We start from the raw sequence: 16,763 nt of genomic DNA, 5'->3' as shown, positions 1-16,763 counted from the left end.
AGGCAACTCTGAGCAACTTCCTCGAGCCTGGGAGGAGGTGGGTGGGTTGACAGAGGACACGGCACAAATTATTGCTTCACATCTCTGTTTATTTCCACTCAGCCAGGTACTGAGCATGTTGTCGTCAGCTACTCTTTCCAGAGGGTAAACAGCCTCCCCAAATAGACAGCATGTTGTCTTCTACATGTTGCAATATCCACTTCCCAAACATGGTCACCCTTGCAAAGCCCAGGCTGGGTCTATCTGCTTCAAATCCCTCACAATGAACTTAACCCCTCACATCTGGCTGCCCCCTACCCAGTTCATTCCGCCACATTTGTCTCACCCTCACATATACTGCTGGCCTTCTCCCCTATCATCTGTACTGCCCCCCTTACAGCTGACCACCCCACACCTGGTTCGCTTTCACATTCGGTTCATTCTCCTCACATCCAGCCTCACCCCCTTGCACCTGAATGTCCCTCATGCACACCTGGATCATTTCCCTCACATCTGCTCTAGCCCCCTCTCACATCTCTCTGCCCATCAAATGACACCCTCCTTTACTGGAACTTTGCTCAGCTAAAGCTCAGCAGGAATCTTACATTCTTCTTGGCCCAGAAATCAGGCCACAGCTGGACACGTTTCCCAAAATGGGCTGACCTCAGCCTCGGAGATGACGTGCAAATGCTGGGCACTGTCCTTGGGCTCAAATTGCTCTTATTGCCTCCTAGAGAAGGACATAGGGGAGGTTTGTTAAGAGACCACGTAGAGTAGGGGTTGGGAGCAAGGCGGCCTTTGGTGTAAAACATGCATTGACGTCTCACCTTTGTCCTTCCCGGGTCAGCTTTCTCCTCTGTAGGCTGGGGACAGTGCCAATCCCACAGGGCTGCTGTCACCTCTTTCGTCTCATCCTGCTTTGTTGGGAAATGGGCACCAGAAGAGAACTAATCTGAGGATGGGGGCAAAGGAAGGGCATGCTCTGGGAGGGGAGGAGCATCTCAGGTGGCAGGAGTCTGAGAGGCAGGCAGAGGGAGTCCCTGCCTGGACAGGTCAGCTGTCTGAGGAATGGAGCCACTCCTGTCAGACCTGCTGGGGGGAGAAAAGGAACACTGGCATGAGGAGTCACATGGTAAGGAATCTTCCTTCCACTGGGGCTTGTTGCCCGGGCCCTGTCCATCTGCCTGTGGCACGTACCCTCCAGCTACTGGAAGGCAGCAAATTGTACACTGAGCCAGGGGGAGAATCTTCTGGGATCACAGGGCTCGCTGCTGACAAGTTTCAAAATCACAGGGAAATGACAGGTTTCTGTCTTGTCAGGCATCAGAAATTTCTGTTCCAGACCCGCCTTCCCCATAGCTAGTATGCCTGTGGACATGTGCTGCAAATCACAATGTAAACACTAACAGTCGTAGCCTACCCCATTTGTCAAACGCCCGTGCCAGGAACAGTGCTAGGCTCTTTCCATCTTTCATCGTCAACCTTACAACAACCTTGCAAGGAAGGCATGATCCCTGCTTTTAGGGGTAAGAAAATTGGAGACTCATAGAGGCTATGTGGCTTAACTAAAGCCACTGAACTAGTAAGTGGCAGGACCTGGCCTCCCTCCTTGGGTCATTGCTGTTGCAGTCTCCTACCCCCAGGCCATACTCCAGGAACCTGACCAGCTCCCCACCCTACTCCCACCACCATGGGCAGGGAGAGGAGGAAGATGCAGGGAAAATAAGGGGCTGTGTCTCAGGCCGGACGTGAAACAGGGGCTCTAACCCAAGAGGAAGAAGCAGGGCCAACCGGCTTCAGAGGAAATGGCGACCAAGGGTTGCGCCCTCCTTACATTGGTTACTCAGAGAACCAGGGTACGAAACAATCTCAGACAGTGGCTGGTCCAGTGATTTTGAAACATGTCTGAGCACAGGGCTTACCAGAGAGCTTTTAAGAAAAAGTGTTCCTGGACTCTACTGCTAGAGATTTGGATTCTATAGATCTGAGGGAGGCCCAGAAATCTGCATTGCAATGAAGCCTCCGGTCGTTCTGGTGCATAGCCAGGTTTGAGAGCCTGGGGCTGGTCCAACCATTTCACTAAACAGTCAAGACAACTAATCTCAGTTGAAGGCAGTGTCCTGCCTACAATCATATAGTAGTAGGCAGTTGAGTTGAGATTCCTACCCAAGTGGGTCTAGTGGTCAATGTGAGACTGCATCTCCTGGGAAGAAAAACAGGCAAAAAGCCACTTGAATGTCTACTGTATCTGGAGGTAGGATGACTGTCTAAGCTCAAAACGGATTTTTTAAAAAGTCACAAAACAATAGATAGTCAACTATATAAAAATTTGAAATTTCTTGAGAACTCACTTCCAAAAAAGTAAAAATCCAGGAAACATAAAAAGGATACTGTAGTGGAAGCAACATTTGCAGAAAGTATGACTAAAGGCTGATATCTTTGTATTAGCTATCTGTCTCTTTAAGCATTCAACTCGATCAGGAAATCATCAAGACTCTAGTTGGCTGACTAAGCAAAGAGCTTAAATGTGCACACAACACAGTAATTTGTGAACAAGTAGCTAATGAAGAATGTTTAACTTGGTTAGTAAACTTTAAAATGTAAATTAAAACAAAGTACCATTTACACATTTATATATTTTAAATATATATTTATATATGCACATATATGTGTATTTACATTTACAAAAAAGCACTGGGAAAAATACACGTGGTGGCAGTGCTGCCTGGTTGCCTCTTAATAGCCATTCTCCCCTCCCTCCCTTTTTTAAAATTAATTAAGCCTTTATATTATGGGGGGAGCAGCAATGTACTCAGTTTAAAAACTACATTTATGAGCCTCCCTTGTGGATAACAGTGGCCAATTAGAAGTAAGCTGATGTCATGGGTTGGAGGACTTGAGGGAACGCTCTTTAGTGGAGGATGATTCAGCTGGAAAAAGCACTGTTGCCCCTGCACCCCTGCCTTTCTCCTTCTTGTTGCCTGAAACGCAGATATGATGGCTGGAACTCCAGGGACCTTACTAGACCTTGCGGCAACCTTAAGAATGGAAGCCATGAACCAAGGGTGGCAGAGAATAACGTTAGAAGCATGGGTCCTTTATGACCATGGGCCCACCATGGTAGCCCTGGAGTGCTATGTCCAGATCTCTTTTATGTGAAAGAAAAATAGATCCTTATCTTGTTTAAGCCAACGTTATTTTGATTTTCTGTTATACGCAGCTGAACCTAAACTTAACGGATACACACGAAACCTCTGTGGAAGCATGAAGGTTTTCACACTTTACTTTCTATGCTATGGTATGTATGGTTTTTAATAAGAAAAATATATCCATGTATTACTTGTATAAGCATTTGTTTTGGCACTCCAGTGCCAGCCCCATCATTCCCTAGTTATATGACCTTGGGCAAGTCAATGAATTTGTTTCAACTGTAAAATGGGCATGATAATAATAGAACTTATGTCATTGTGTTGTTGTGGTGATTAAATGAGCTAATGCAGATACAATGCTTGGCGGGGTGCCTGGCTTACAGCTATGACTGTACTACATTATGCTATCACAAAGGTACTGGTGGCGGCAGAACCAACTAGGAAAACCAGGACATGCTGTTGAGTAAAAAAAAAAAAACATATTGCAAAACCAGCCCATGAGTATGATCCCTTTTGTGAAAAATTATTTTTATTTCTGTATCCGTATGTATATTTATGCGCCAAGAGATATCTGCAGGGATGGTTGTCCAAACTTTAGTAGCGATGATTTCTGGGTAGTAAAAACGTTGCTTTCTTCTGTGCAGTTGAAAAAAAGGGCATGGATTATTATTTATTTTTGAGCAGAAAAAGAAAAAAGAACATTGGAAAACAATGTAATAATTCACACCAAGAACTATTAAAGCATTCATCCTCTTTGACCCAGCTGTCTCACTCTTGGGAATTGGCCTGAAGAAATAATTCAAATGAAGAAAAAAGCTCGAGCCCTAAAAACAAGCACTGCAGCACTATTTGTAATGGGGGGAAACGAGTGACCACTTAAGTGACTTCCATTAAGGTAATGATTATTAAATTATTCACTCATTGGAATATTGTGCAGCAATTACAATGAGAAAGATGATGACCGTGTACCAACATAAAAAACACTTCTGATAGGAGGGGAAGCAACAGCAGCAGAATGCAAAATTAGATCTGTGTCAGACTACAATTGGGCAAAAATATTACCTGTGTTTGGATGAGAACTGGAAAGGAACACAGACAAAAATGGCTTAATTTGTTGGGGCCACTGATGGTGGGTGGTTTTTCTTTCATTTAGAATTGTTTAATGTTTCTATAAAGCTCCTTATATAATAAAAAAAAAAAAATTCTTTTTTTTAAATCACCTTGGGAAGAGAAGGGGAAGCAAGGTGAGGAAGATGGAAGAGCTGGGACTCTCTCAGAAGGGGGGTCTGGGTAAGAGAAATTCAGAGGTGATCTCAAATGCCCAGCAGAGGCCTCCACCTAGGAAGTTCCAGAGCTTGCATGTCCTTTGCCCTGGGACTAGGAGTGATCCAATGGACCAAAATAATTGTTTAAAGTTGTTGTTAGTCAGCTCCCACTTGTGGAGACTTTATTACGGAGGCTGTATTTTAGCTGTCTTGGAAGTACAGTCAGAATGCTCCTTAGAGGCAAGGATGGTGAGACTTTGTATCAAGTACTTTGGACATGTTATCAGGAGGGACCAGTCCCTGGAGAAGGACATCGTGCTTGGTAGAGGGTCAGCGAAAAAGAGGAAGACCCTCAAGGAGATGGATTGACACAGTGGCTGCAACAATGGGCTTAAGCATAGTAACGATCACAAGGATGGCCAAGACATGGCAGTGTTTTGTTCTGTTGTACATGGGGTTACTATGAGTCAGAACCGACTCCAGCTTGGCCACACCTTCTGGACAACAATCACCTAACATTTTAGCTGATAATAAAGCCAGTGAAACCGCACCAAAGGGTCGGTGCCCAGCGTGCAAGAAGCCAAACTCTCACATGCTGGTTTTGAGAGGAAGAAAGAGTTTATTTCACAGACTAGCCAGTGGGAACTAAGAGGTATCAACCTCAGGTTGAGTTCCCTGATCTGCGTGAGGAATATTCATTTAGGGGTGGAGGGAAACTGTAGGCAGGATCAGAGGTTTTACCTATTCATAGTTTCTACTGATTATTTATTACGAGGCTGGGCTAAGACTCAACCCGGAAGTGGCTGACAGACCAAGCGCTTTTGAAATGGGCTCGACTATTGTTGATGATGCAATTCTGGTGATTTTGGTTCCTTGGCATGAGTCTTTTGGTTCCTTGACATAAGTTCTTTTGTGTCACTGAGCAGGTGTGGCAGGACAGGGTCGTTTGTCAGTCATCGTGGTCTGCTCTGCGCGTGTCAGGCTACTCTGAGCTGGTTAGATCTGGACTCTTCCAGTGCTCTCTCGAGGGTCTGAAAAACAACTTAGAGGAAGTGAGTGACGTGGTGGGGAGGTGACCAGGAGTGGCCTGATACCTGGTGGAGTGCTAATTAATTAGGTGTCTTCAGCCTCCAGAGTCCCCTAACGCTAGGGTTAAGAATGCCCTTCATTGGTGGAAAATGCAGAACAGAATTTCAAATTTTCATGGAATCCAGACTTTCTGGAGCCATTGAGGCTGGATGAGCACCCAAAACTATTGCCCTGAGGTAATCTTTAAACCTTAAACCAAAATTATCCCCTGAAGTCTTCTTAAAACCAAACAATAGTTTAGTTTAACTAGTAAGGAATGTCTGCCTTGAGCATTGTGCTCCTTTAAGATCTACCTATATGGGATCAAACTGACAACAGCAACTTGAAAGACTAGACAGGAAACTTAGGGGGTAGTGAGTTTCTGTTAATGCGAAAGGAACAACTCAGAAAAGGAGCGTGAGAATGGCTGCATGACTCAAAAGAATATAACCAATGTTACTCAATTGTAGGTGTAGAAATTGTTGGTGTATGTTCAGCTGTGTATATTCTCAACAACAAAAATAAATTATACATACATTTAAAAGAATGCCTTCCATTCAAATTGGAGACATTTGGAAAAGTTGATCGTATTTGGTATTGATGAGGCTGTAGAAAAATGAGCACTAGCAAGCTGGCAGGAGTGTGGGCTGAGCAGGCTTCCTGGAGGGCAGTTTGGCATTCTGTAGCCAAAGGATAGGTATATCCTTGGAGTCAGCAATTCCTCTTCTTGGAATTTATCCTAAACCTAAGGGAAAGAGCAAACCAACGCATAAACATATTTCCATAAAACATTCAACACAGAGTTTATAATGATCAAAAATTAAACCCTCGGCTTCATCAAAAAGGAATTTCATCAAAGTAAGCTGTTCACCCCTTTTATTTGTGTTCGTGTGCAGGTGATGGGGTGGGGGCAAGTGAAAAGATGACAAGCAGAGTCCAGGTACAGACGGAGAGAATCCCTTTGATGGATGAGCCATGGAAGGCCCAGGGTACAGAGGGCAGGAACCTACTCTCGCTTAGTCATGTCTGGAAGCAGCCATGTCCCCCTTGTTCCTCCTGACCCCAGCTTCAGGAGGGAAGGCTGGCATCAAGTAGGATGACAGCAATCAGGGCTCCCCAAACTGGACTGATCTTTAGAGCAATTTAGGAGGCATTTAAAAACTAGATTCCTGGATACCACCTCCTGGAGATTCTGATTCACCTGGTGAGGGTGGGCCCAGTCTGAGTCACCCAAAGTAATCAGTGCCACCTCCACTGGCCCTGGGTCCCACCTAGCTCCGCTACAGACGCCTCATGAAGTACCAGCAAGGAGGGCCCAGACAGCTCAAGTGGCACGAGCCCTGGCAGCTGGGAGAAACCCGAGTGGGCCCAGGGTTTTCTGATGGCACACCTGCTCTGGCCCTGTGCTCACTTCTGGAATATCAAGATCAGGGGAAGGCTCAGGGCAAGGCTCCCCCAGGACAGCACAGGTCACCCTGCAGGCTGCCCCAGGCCCAGGATCTCAAGGACACCAGGAGCAGAGAAAATAGTAAGAAAATTGTGTCCCCCTTTTCCTGCTCCGAAGCCCCTCAAAACCAAATGCACTCCAGGCTCCCCCAATTCCACCCACACGTTTACTGACAACCCTGAGATTTCTCTTTATCCATCTATCAACCTGGCAGTGAGTTCCTGGAGGGCTGGGACAGGTCTGGTTCCTCTCTGCATGCCCTGTGCAGTACTTGGCACACCTTTAGTGCTTGTTAAATATTTCATGAATAAAGGAAAGGAAGAACACTTACCATGTTACCACAGGGTCAAAAAAGGACTGATATCCACACCCACTAGGCACACGGGAAATGGACATGCTAACCTGGGGAGGGGGACCCATCATTAGTCACCCAGCTAGAGGCTGAGCTTAATATGCCTTGATTTGCAGCAGTACCACATTGATTTGGGCAGCATTGTACCTTCTGATAAGGTATGAAGGTTATGGAGCCTGTGCGCAGGAAAATACCTCGCTTGCAAGACACACACACACACATACACACAGCCTACGATTTCCAGGTTAAGAGCCTCAGCCCTTGCAACATGGATAAACCCTGAAAACATTATGCTAAGTAAAATACGCCAGACACAAAAGGACAAGTATGGTATGATCCCACTTATCAAAATAGAACAGGAAAATGCAGAGACAGAGAGTAGATTGCTGGGGCTGTTTAATGTCTACCTGTTTCTGCCAAATGGTTCAGCAGAAAATATACTGTTATGGATTGAATTGTAGAGACCTGGTGGCACACTGGTTAAGAGCTACAGCTGCCAACCAAAAGGCTGGCAGCTTGAATCCACCAGCAGCTCCTTGGAAACCCTGTGGGGAAGTTCTACTCCGTGCAATAGCATGGCTATGAGACAGAATCGACTCAATGGCAACAGGTTGTTTTTTTTTTTTTTAATTTAACTATGTCCCCCCAAAATAGGTGTTGTAAATACTAACCTCTATGCCCCTGGTTAAAATCCCATTTAAGAATGGGTTCCTTGTAATGTTAATGAAGCAGGATTAGTATAGGGTATATTTTGAGTCAGTCTCTTCTGAGGCATAAAAGTGATTAAATGCAAGCTAGAAGCAGAGATGGGGGAAGGTTGATGCCAAGCCACATGGAGATCTCTACAGAAGAAGGAAACAAGCTGAAGAGATAAGGACATTTTCCCAGAGCCCACAGAGAGAGAAAGCCTTCCCCTTGAGTGGGCACTCTGAATTCAGACTTTAAGCCTCCTAAACTGTGAGGAAAATAAATTTGTTAAAGCCATCCACTTGTGGTATTTTTGTAATAGCAGCACTAGACGAATAAGAGATACGAACATAAAGTAAATGTGGCAAAACATTAACAACTGATCAATCTATAGGACGATCACAAAGTCCGGAAACACGAATATTTTATTTCTTTATAGACTGAAAATGTCCTTGATGACGTTGTGAATACTGGCCCATTTCTGGACGTTATGGATACCCTGTAGATGAAGGATCTGTGATTTACGTTGAATTATTTTTTCAGCTTTTCCGTAGGTTTGAGATCTTTCAAAATAAAATCTACAGGGAAGTATCTGAGCCTTAGACTAAGCCTCTAGCCCCCCAAATCAGGACCTCACACTCCACAAAGAAGCCCAGATCAAAGACAGACCACAGGCAAGGCAGGCTCCAGATGGATTTATTAGGCTATTTAAATAACACTCATAACCATTTCTGCAAGTAAAAGGACAGAGGAGGATTACAAACCTGAATTCTTCTCCCCTTCCCCTTTCCCTTCACTCTCAGTGGACAGGCTCGGGGGTGGCAGAGGCGGGTAGGACAGCAGGCACTCAGGAGGGTGTGTGTGGCTCCTGCCACCACAAACATATCCTGGCTGCCAGAAGAGAAGGGGTGAGGCTTGCTCTGATCTTGCTCACGGTTCTTGGAGTGCAGCAGGCTGCGGTACTGGATTACAGTTGGTGCCACCAGCAGACTCTTCTATGCTCTCTCCTGTACCGCAGGGGCTGGAAGCCAGAGAACTACATTCCCCAGAATCTCCTGCCAGCAAGCATTTGCTTTAGAGTCCATCAATGACAGGCACTCCCAGCAAACATGAGGTTTTGCAGCATCTTCCAGGTGTTTTCTTGTAAATCATCTGCTTGAGTGTTGCTGGCAGCTGAGAATCCTGCAACGTTCTGTGTCCTGACGGTGGGCAGTGGCTTTCTCTTTCACTTCCCTAGTCCTTCCCCTGGTTTTGTAAATACCTCATTCCTAGCTTAAATCCCTTCCTGCTCAAAACACCTAGAGGGGATTTGGTTTTCCTGATTCCTGCAACTGCCTCAGGACCTCACTCCAGAGTGGGGAACACTTCTCTTGGGGAGGTGATTCCTTGTAGGGAGACTTCCAAACGCTGTCCATCATTTCAGAACAAAAAGGCAAGCAGAAGCTGATGCAGGGGCCAAGCAGCTCCCAGTCACAGAACACACACTGGGCTGTGGGTACTGAGATGCTGGGTGGGATTCCAGTTCTCAAATCAGAAATGTGCTCCTGTCCACCTCATTGGGGCCCATTCCCCTGGGGATGCCAGGATCAGGCAATGACCACAAAGGGCAGAGGTGGCACCTGCCAGTGGTGGAGAGATGTCTGCAGTGCTGCCAAGCCCCCAAAGCCCACCCGGCACCATGCTGGGGTACAGGAACAGGGGGTCATCCTCCTGGCACAAGGGCACGGGTTCTCTGCTGCCAGGCCTCTTGGAGTTGAGGCAGGAGGGTCAGCAACAGAGAATCCAGCACAGCCAGGCCCTCCCAGGAGCACCGAAGACCCCTGAAAAAACCAAGAGGCCTGAGTATGACTGCCTCATCTTACCACTTTCAATCCCCACCCTCCACCAGTGCCAAGTCCCCAGCATCCACAGGCCCCTCCTCACCAGTCCGTCCTCACTTCCCCTAGGTCTGTAGATGTGTAGTTCCGGCTCCCCGAGACCGCCCCCCACACACCTGTGATCCAGCAGCAATAAGCCCTGCTCCAGCAGCTCCTTCACCTCCTTGCTTGTCCCAAACACGTCCCACAGGGTCAGCTGGGGCTCAAACTCCTCCCAGTGCTGGGGAGACCAGGAGGGTCAGAGGTGTAGGGACCTGAGGCCGGGCTACTCGGGGGGTATGGTGGGAGGTAAGGGAGAATCCAGCCCAGCATGGGCAGCTCAGCAGACTCATGCACTGCTTGGCAGGCCCAGATCAATGAGCCAGCAGGAAGGTGGCAACATCACCCCCATTCCATGTCCAGGCCAAAGCCCAGCTCCCAGCCAAGCCACGTCTCCTCTCTTCTGCCACTCTCCCCTGCCTGTCAGGGTCTGGCCAGCTCCAGCCACGGCTTTCTGGCCCAGCTTCAACCAGAGCAGCTCTATATTTTACCGGCCAGTACCTACTGTGCTTTCTATCTGAGGCTTCGGCGTTGCTTTAAAACAGTTGGAAACCCATTACCTAATCTCTACCCTCACACAGCTGAGAAAATTGAGGTTCTGAGAGGTGAGAAGATCTGTGCCCAAAGGTGCAATAGAACAGGGATTAGAATCTGGCTTGCTGCAGTCCTAGTCCAGGGTGCTCACCACTGTACAACACTGCCCAATGCTTCTGCCCATCAGGCCTGGCTGGACCCAGGCCCCACCTCCAACTGCCAAACCCAGAGAACTAGGAGTTGTGTGTACGTTGAGGCGGGGAGGGTAAGAGACAGAGACTCCGCAAGGCTCAGGAGGAAGGAGCAGTGTGCCGAAGTCTTGGTGCCTTTACCTGGTGAGTGATTCCCAGGTCTGTGCGTAGCCCCATGGCCAAAACTTCCTCCAGCCTGTAAGGAAAATCAAGGAATCTTAGAGAGGAGGCCTTGTGTCTCTCCCACTCTTCCAGCCCTGCACTATGACGCGTGTATGGGCAGCTTCTAGGGGCATGTGGTATGGGGCGGTGGAGGGGGGGCCATAAGTTGGGAAACAAGGATGGATGTACAAATGGGGTGACCCTGGGGGTGTAGGTGTGGGGGACCCCAGGAAAACACCACCGTCTGTGCCCTCAGATGCTCACAGCTCCAGCTCGCCCAGGGGCACTCGCTTCCGGGTGCCATGTCCAAACAGCTTCACCTCCTTCATCCAGTTGTCTGGCTCCAGGGTCTGGATCCGAGCCTCCCGAGTATGGCCTCTGGTCCCCTGGGGCAGAAATCGCCCGTGGGCCCCTAACAACAACCATCATCACATTAACTGCAGCCAACTCTGTGTGCTTACTAGATGTTAAAACAGTACTTCTCAAAGTGTGGTCCCTGGGCCAATGGCATCTACCATGTTAAAAACGGAAATTCTCAGGCCTCACCCCAAAACAGACGGATCTGAAATTCTAGGGTGGGGCCCAGTCATCTGGGTTTTAACAAACCCTCCAGGTGATTCTGATGCATGCCAAAGACTGAGAACCACAGTGCCAGGCACTCTATTAAGCATTTTAAAATACATTCTCCGAGGTAGGTATTATTTCTTGCCCCACTTGACAGTACGAGGAAATAGAGGCTTGGGGAAGTTAGGTAAGTGGCCTGAGGTCACACAGCCAGCAAGCAGCACGCCCCATGACATGCCTCTCCTGAGTCATCCCTTCTATAGTCCCATCTTGTCACAGGGGACTCACCAGGCCCAACGCCAAGGTACTGACCACACTGCCAGTAGTTCCAATTGTGGGTACTGAGCGCCCCCTGTGGGGACGGAGGGAACAGTCAGTGCAGAGTGAAGAGAGTAAGAGGCCCTGGTTAGACTGTCCCACCATCTCAGGCCCTCAGAGGACCCAGCAGAGACCCCTCTCCCCAAGGGCCACAATTCCCTGGTCACACCTCAGCCTGCCCATTCCCCACCTTCAGCCCTCAGCCCCAGGACGCACTTTCCGGGCAAAGTTGGAGACCTCATACTGGCGGAAGCCAGCCTCCTGAAGGACTGCCCGTCCCTTCTGGTACATCTCAGCAGCAAGCTCGGGGTCAGGGGCAGGCAGGGCCCCCTGATGGACCTGGGCAAAGAGCGCAGTGCCCCGCTCCAGGGACAGCTGATATAGGGAGATGTGGTCATCACAGTGGCGCAGCAGCTCCTGCAGCTGTCCCAGCCACGGCCCCACCTGCTGTGCTGGCAGTCCTAGCATCAGGTCCACAGAGACGCGTCCAGGGAAGAGGTGCCGGGCCTCCGCCAGTGTCCGCAGAGCATCGCTGGCCGAGTGTGTCCGCCCCAGCAGCCGGAGCTCAGCATCATCGAGGGACTGGGGAGAGGGTTGGGTGTAAGCACGCAGGCCAGCCCAGAGCGGGACAGGAACATCACAGTCTTACTGTAGACACAGAATTGGGGGCAACGGGGGCACAGCAGAGAGCTGGAAGGCAAGCAGACAGGCTGGTCAAACCAGGATGGAGGTCTACCTTTCACATAGGGTCCCCATGTACCAAGTAGTTCTATGCAGTGTCTAATTTAATCCTTATAATCCTCTGGTATCAGTTCCATTCTACAGATGAGAAGACTGAGATTCAAAGATGTTAAGGAACTCAAGGCTATACAATTGCAAAGTCAGGCCTGGAATTTAGCACTGTCTTACTCTAAAGGCAGAAACCCTGGTGGCGTAGTGGTTAAGTGCTACAGCTGCTACGGTTCGAATCCGCCAGGCGCTCCTTGGAAACTCTACAGGGTAGTTCTACTCTGTTCTATAGGGTTGCTATGAGTCAGAATTGACTCGATGGCAACAGGTTTGGTTTGGTTTTTGGGACTCTGAAGCCAACAGTCTTCTTTTATTTTGAAATATTTCAAACCTACAGAGAAGTCGAGAAAAAGCATTATAAATACCTTCACCTGGATTCACCAATAAACGGCATTTTGCAACACGCTTTGTTTCTCTCTAAAAATACACATATATTATTGTCATTACGCCGAATCATCTGAGAGTAAGTTACTGGGCAGCCCTAGTCCAAAAGAACTTCCTGTGATGATGGGAATGCTTCATACCTGCACCATCCAACACAGCAGCCGCTACCCATATGCTGGTGAGCACTCGAAATATGGTTATTTAAGTTTAATTAGCAAATTTAAGCCATTGTTTAGGAAGCAGTGAATTTCTGCTTAGGTGATGGGAAATCTGCCACTGATTAAGGGTAACAGATAACACAGCTGATTAATGGAACTGATGTCACTAAGCTTTACACCTGAAAAAAGCTGACTTGGCAAATGTTGTGAGATATATATATTTTTACACACACATGCACACAAAAAGTGCAGCTGCTGATGCCGTTTATGTAAAACCTAAATAAATAAATTTAATTAACAAATTTAAATAGTCATAAAATTTAATTAGTGGCTACGGTATTGGGACTACACAGATCCTGTACCCCTTTATCCCTACATACTTAAGTGTGCATTTTCTAAGAATAAAAACATTCTCTTATGCAATCACAACCCAATTATAGAATTCAGGAAATGTAACATTGATACAATACCATTACCTAATACAGAGTCATATTCACATTTCACCAACTGTCCTGGTGTCTACTGTAGTAATTTCCTCCTCCCACCCCAATCCAGGATCCAGCCGAGGGTTACTCAGTGCATTCAGCTGTCACTGTCTCTTTAGTCTTCTTTAATCTAGGCTAGATTCTCTGCCTGCCTTTGTCTTTTAGAACACTGACATGTTTGGACAGTACCGGCCAATTACTTTTTTAAAATGCCCCTTAATTTAGGTTTTCCTGATGTCTCCTGGCAATTAGATTCAAGACATGCATTTTTGGCAAGAATAGCTCAGAAATCATACATCTCTTCTGGTATATCACATCAGGACAAAGCCCATGAGCCTAAGTGGTAGGAGTACTAGAAAGGAGGACAATGCTTGGCATGGAAATACTAGGGGTCAACCTGATAGAATTGTGTTTCCCCCGACTTAAAAACCTTCAATAGCTGTCCTGTTGCTGTTAGGAGGAAACCCAGATTCCTTAGTATGGGGCTGAAGGCTTTATGGCCCTGCCTTGTAGCTCTCTCTCCAGCCTCTCTAACAGGAAATTACTCACAGCTCCCCCAAAACTTGCAAGGCTCTTTCATATCCTATGTCTTTTCCTGGAATGCTGTTCTCCCACACCCTCCCTCCTCCTCATTCAAACATCACTTCCTCCAGAAAGGCTTCCCTGATTTCTCCAAGCTGAGCTGCCCTTCAGTCTGTACTCTGAAAGTCCTCTGTAGAGACCCTTTATAGGCAGCACTTACCATGCTGCAATGATTTGACTATGTGTCTGTCTTCCCCTTGTGTTTTCACTCATTCAAGTTACAAACTTTTTTTGAGGACTCATACTATGTGCCACATGGGTAGCCATGAAGACTTGGATGAGTCTGTTGAGTAGACTCAACGGCAACTGTTTTTTTTTTTTACTATGTGCCAAGCACTATGGTAGAAGTTTGGAATACAGTGATGAACAAAGAGGCTGATGGTTTAGCACAGCAGCAGATAATTAAGCATTTACAAAAGTGTCACCATACACTTATCATTGCCTACTGTGACGGTACCCTGGCACCCAGAAGGAACTCAGTAATTGTTTCCCCAGTGAATGAGTGTGACCAGAAGAGAGACAGCACTGAAGGTCTGGGTGCACTAAGAGGAGGCGGGTGAGATGGTTACCTGGAGGCCAATAGACAGCCTGTTGACCCCTGCTGTCCCAAATGCTGCCAACCTGGTGCCTGGGGAAGAAGTGGGGTTGGCCTCCAATGTGACCTCTGCATCTGTGGGCAGGTGAGTTGCCTGAGCCACTGCCTCCAGGACAGCAGCCACAGTGTGGGGACTGGCCAGGCTGGGGGTACCCCCACCAAAGAACACAGACTCTACCCTGAGAGGAGACAACAGAAAAGATGAGACCTGGGGGAGCCCTTGCGGATCCCTGCACCCGTGCTATCCAGCCCCCCCAAATAATTCCCAAGACCCCACATACAGCCCCCAGTACCCACCGCCGCACCCCGCTGAGCCGCAGCAGCGTCTGAGCCTCAGTTACCAGACAGCTCCTGACCGCCGCCTCGTCCACGCCGCGGGGGATGTACTTGTTGAAGTTGCAGTAACTGCAGCGCTTCTCGCAGTACGGCCACTAGGAGGCAGTGTATGCACGAGGTTAGGGCTGGCCCCGGGCTGCCCTGGTGATTTCCAGGGTTCAGTCGCACACATGCCCGTCCCCATGTCAGGTTCCTCAACAGTGGCTGAGACATCTGAGCTGAACAACTCCACAAGGCAGGTCGGACTAGGATTATTACACCCACGTCATTATGAAAAAACAGGCTCAGAAGGGAAATGAACTTCAGGTCTCCAAACCAAGTCACCTCCCTGCCAGGACACCGAGGGGTTCCATCCCTGACCTCATCTGGGGGCAGGAAAAGACGACACGTGAGTTCACAGGGTCATAGGCTGCCACCTGGGCTCTGGATCGCCATGCACGTGTCCCGCGAGCTCCGCCCCCCACACTCACGTGGACGTACAGCGCCGCGCGCTGGCTCCGGGGCGCAGGACCCCGGGGTCCTCCCGCGGCCTCCGCTTGGTGGCGCCTCTGGGCAGCTTTGGTCGCTGCCACCCAGCCGCGGGGCCGGAACCGGGGGAGCGTCATGGCGCTCGGTGCGGCGAGCAGGAACCCAAGCCCGAGTCGCGCCCAAGATACAAAGAGTTCCGCGAGGCGGGCCAAGTGAGCCACAAGGGCGGAAAGAGGAAGGAGGAAAGGCTGCGTGACGCGGGGGCACCGCCCCTTGCTCGAGGAGGTGCCTGGAGAGCCCGGGGCCTCGGGTCTGCGACGCCACCTGCTGGACACCGGCGTCCTCACCGCAACCTCCTGTCGGTCCTCTTCCGGGGCAGGCGTGGGGCAGACTCCGTCCGTGCCTTTTAGCACTCTGTGAGTTCCGTGACCCATCCAGGAACTCTCCGTTCTAGCAATTTCTTCACTTTTTTAAGCTCCTGGCTCAGAGCTGGGTGCTGGAAACATGTAGGTGAATAAAACCGGGTCGCAGCCTGACAGCAGAGAGGAGAACCAAGAATCCTCAACAGGCAACAAATACTAATTCGACACCTGCTGGATACCAGGCCAGCGTGCTAAGCGCTGTGAGTACCATCTGTTACAAGAGCCTGGGAGTCAATGGGCGTGGAGAGGACACTTGGGCTGCATCTTGCAGGAGCAGAAAATCCCAGGGGGAACTGGGTAGGCTGTCATCTCCTGGGTAAGGCTAACCCGGGCACCTGGGGCTGTACCTGCTGGGAGGGGAGTTGGAGATGGTGTATGTGGGAGAGACAAGATGCAGCTGAAGGGCTGAGAAGGCAGACCGCTGAAGAACTGTCTGATGAAGTGAAAAAGATCATGGTATTTGGAGTCAGACAGCTGGGTTCTAATCCCAGCCCTGTGACCTTGGGCGAGTTACTAAGCCTCCTTGAGTTTCAGTTTCCTCATTTGTGAAGTGGAGCCAATACCTACTTTATAGAGTTTTTGGGACGATTTCCAGAGAAAAATGTACATGGAAGCCGATAGCATAGTGCCTGGCACCTGGAGTACCCTGAACACACATCATTTCTTTGTGAAAATAAAGAGGAGACCGCCTGCTGCTGCTGCTGGGGGCAGGCACACTGGGAGGTAAGGGTTTCAGGCAGGAGGAAGTTTTCCATCTCTGTGAACTGGGAGCCTGTGTGTCTTTTGGAACCCAGCTGTTTTGATTTCTGGGGTCAAGCTATAGCCTGCTTTACCTGGCCCTGTCCACCAGGGAAGCCCCAGGTGCAGGGCTTCTTTTTAAGGTACTGAAAATATTCTAAAATGGATGTGGTT

At 48.8% G+C, this 16,763-nt stretch overlaps 1 protein-coding gene across 9 annotated transcripts; it reads right to left on the bottom strand.

Moving 5' to 3' along the window:
• Window positions 1–2,568: 2,568 nt before the first annotated feature.
• On the bottom strand, window positions 2,569–16,238 carry RSAD1 (radical S-adenosyl methionine domain containing 1). Of its 9 annotated transcripts, none has more exons than XM_003414634.4 (10): window positions 15,432–16,238; window positions 14,923–15,056; window positions 14,600–14,804; window positions 11,849–12,214; window positions 11,603–11,666; window positions 11,015–11,162; window positions 10,730–10,784; window positions 9,941–10,044; window positions 7,240–9,767; window positions 2,705–6,206 (listed from the first exon to the last, which is right to left on the bottom strand). In XM_003414634.4, the coding sequence occupies exons 1-9, from the start codon at window positions 15,861–15,863 to the stop codon at window positions 9,650–9,652; spliced, it is 1,626 nt and encodes a 541-aa protein (XP_003414682.2). In that variant the 5' UTR covers window positions 15,864–16,238; the 3' UTR covers window positions 2,705–6,206; window positions 7,240–9,649. The 9 variants fall into 9 exon arrangements, with proteins under 9 accessions (XP_023409355.1, XP_064127297.1, XP_064127293.1 ...); XM_064271225.1 differs by having other exon boundaries at window positions 2,706–5,435; window positions 5,998–6,206; window positions 7,240–10,044; XM_064271224.1 differs by having other exon boundaries at window positions 2,707–5,424; window positions 5,998–6,206; window positions 7,240–10,044.
• Window positions 16,239–16,763: the final 525 nt, after the last annotated feature.

The sequence above is a fragment of the Loxodonta africana genome, chromosome 18, assembly GCF_030014295.1.
Source record: "Loxodonta africana isolate mLoxAfr1 chromosome 18, mLoxAfr1.hap2, whole genome shotgun sequence".
Classification (NCBI taxonomy): domain Eukaryota; kingdom Metazoa; phylum Chordata; class Mammalia; order Proboscidea; family Elephantidae; genus Loxodonta; species Loxodonta africana.
Note: the sequence above shows the minus strand (reverse complement) of the source record. Positions and strands in the feature narration are given on the sequence as shown.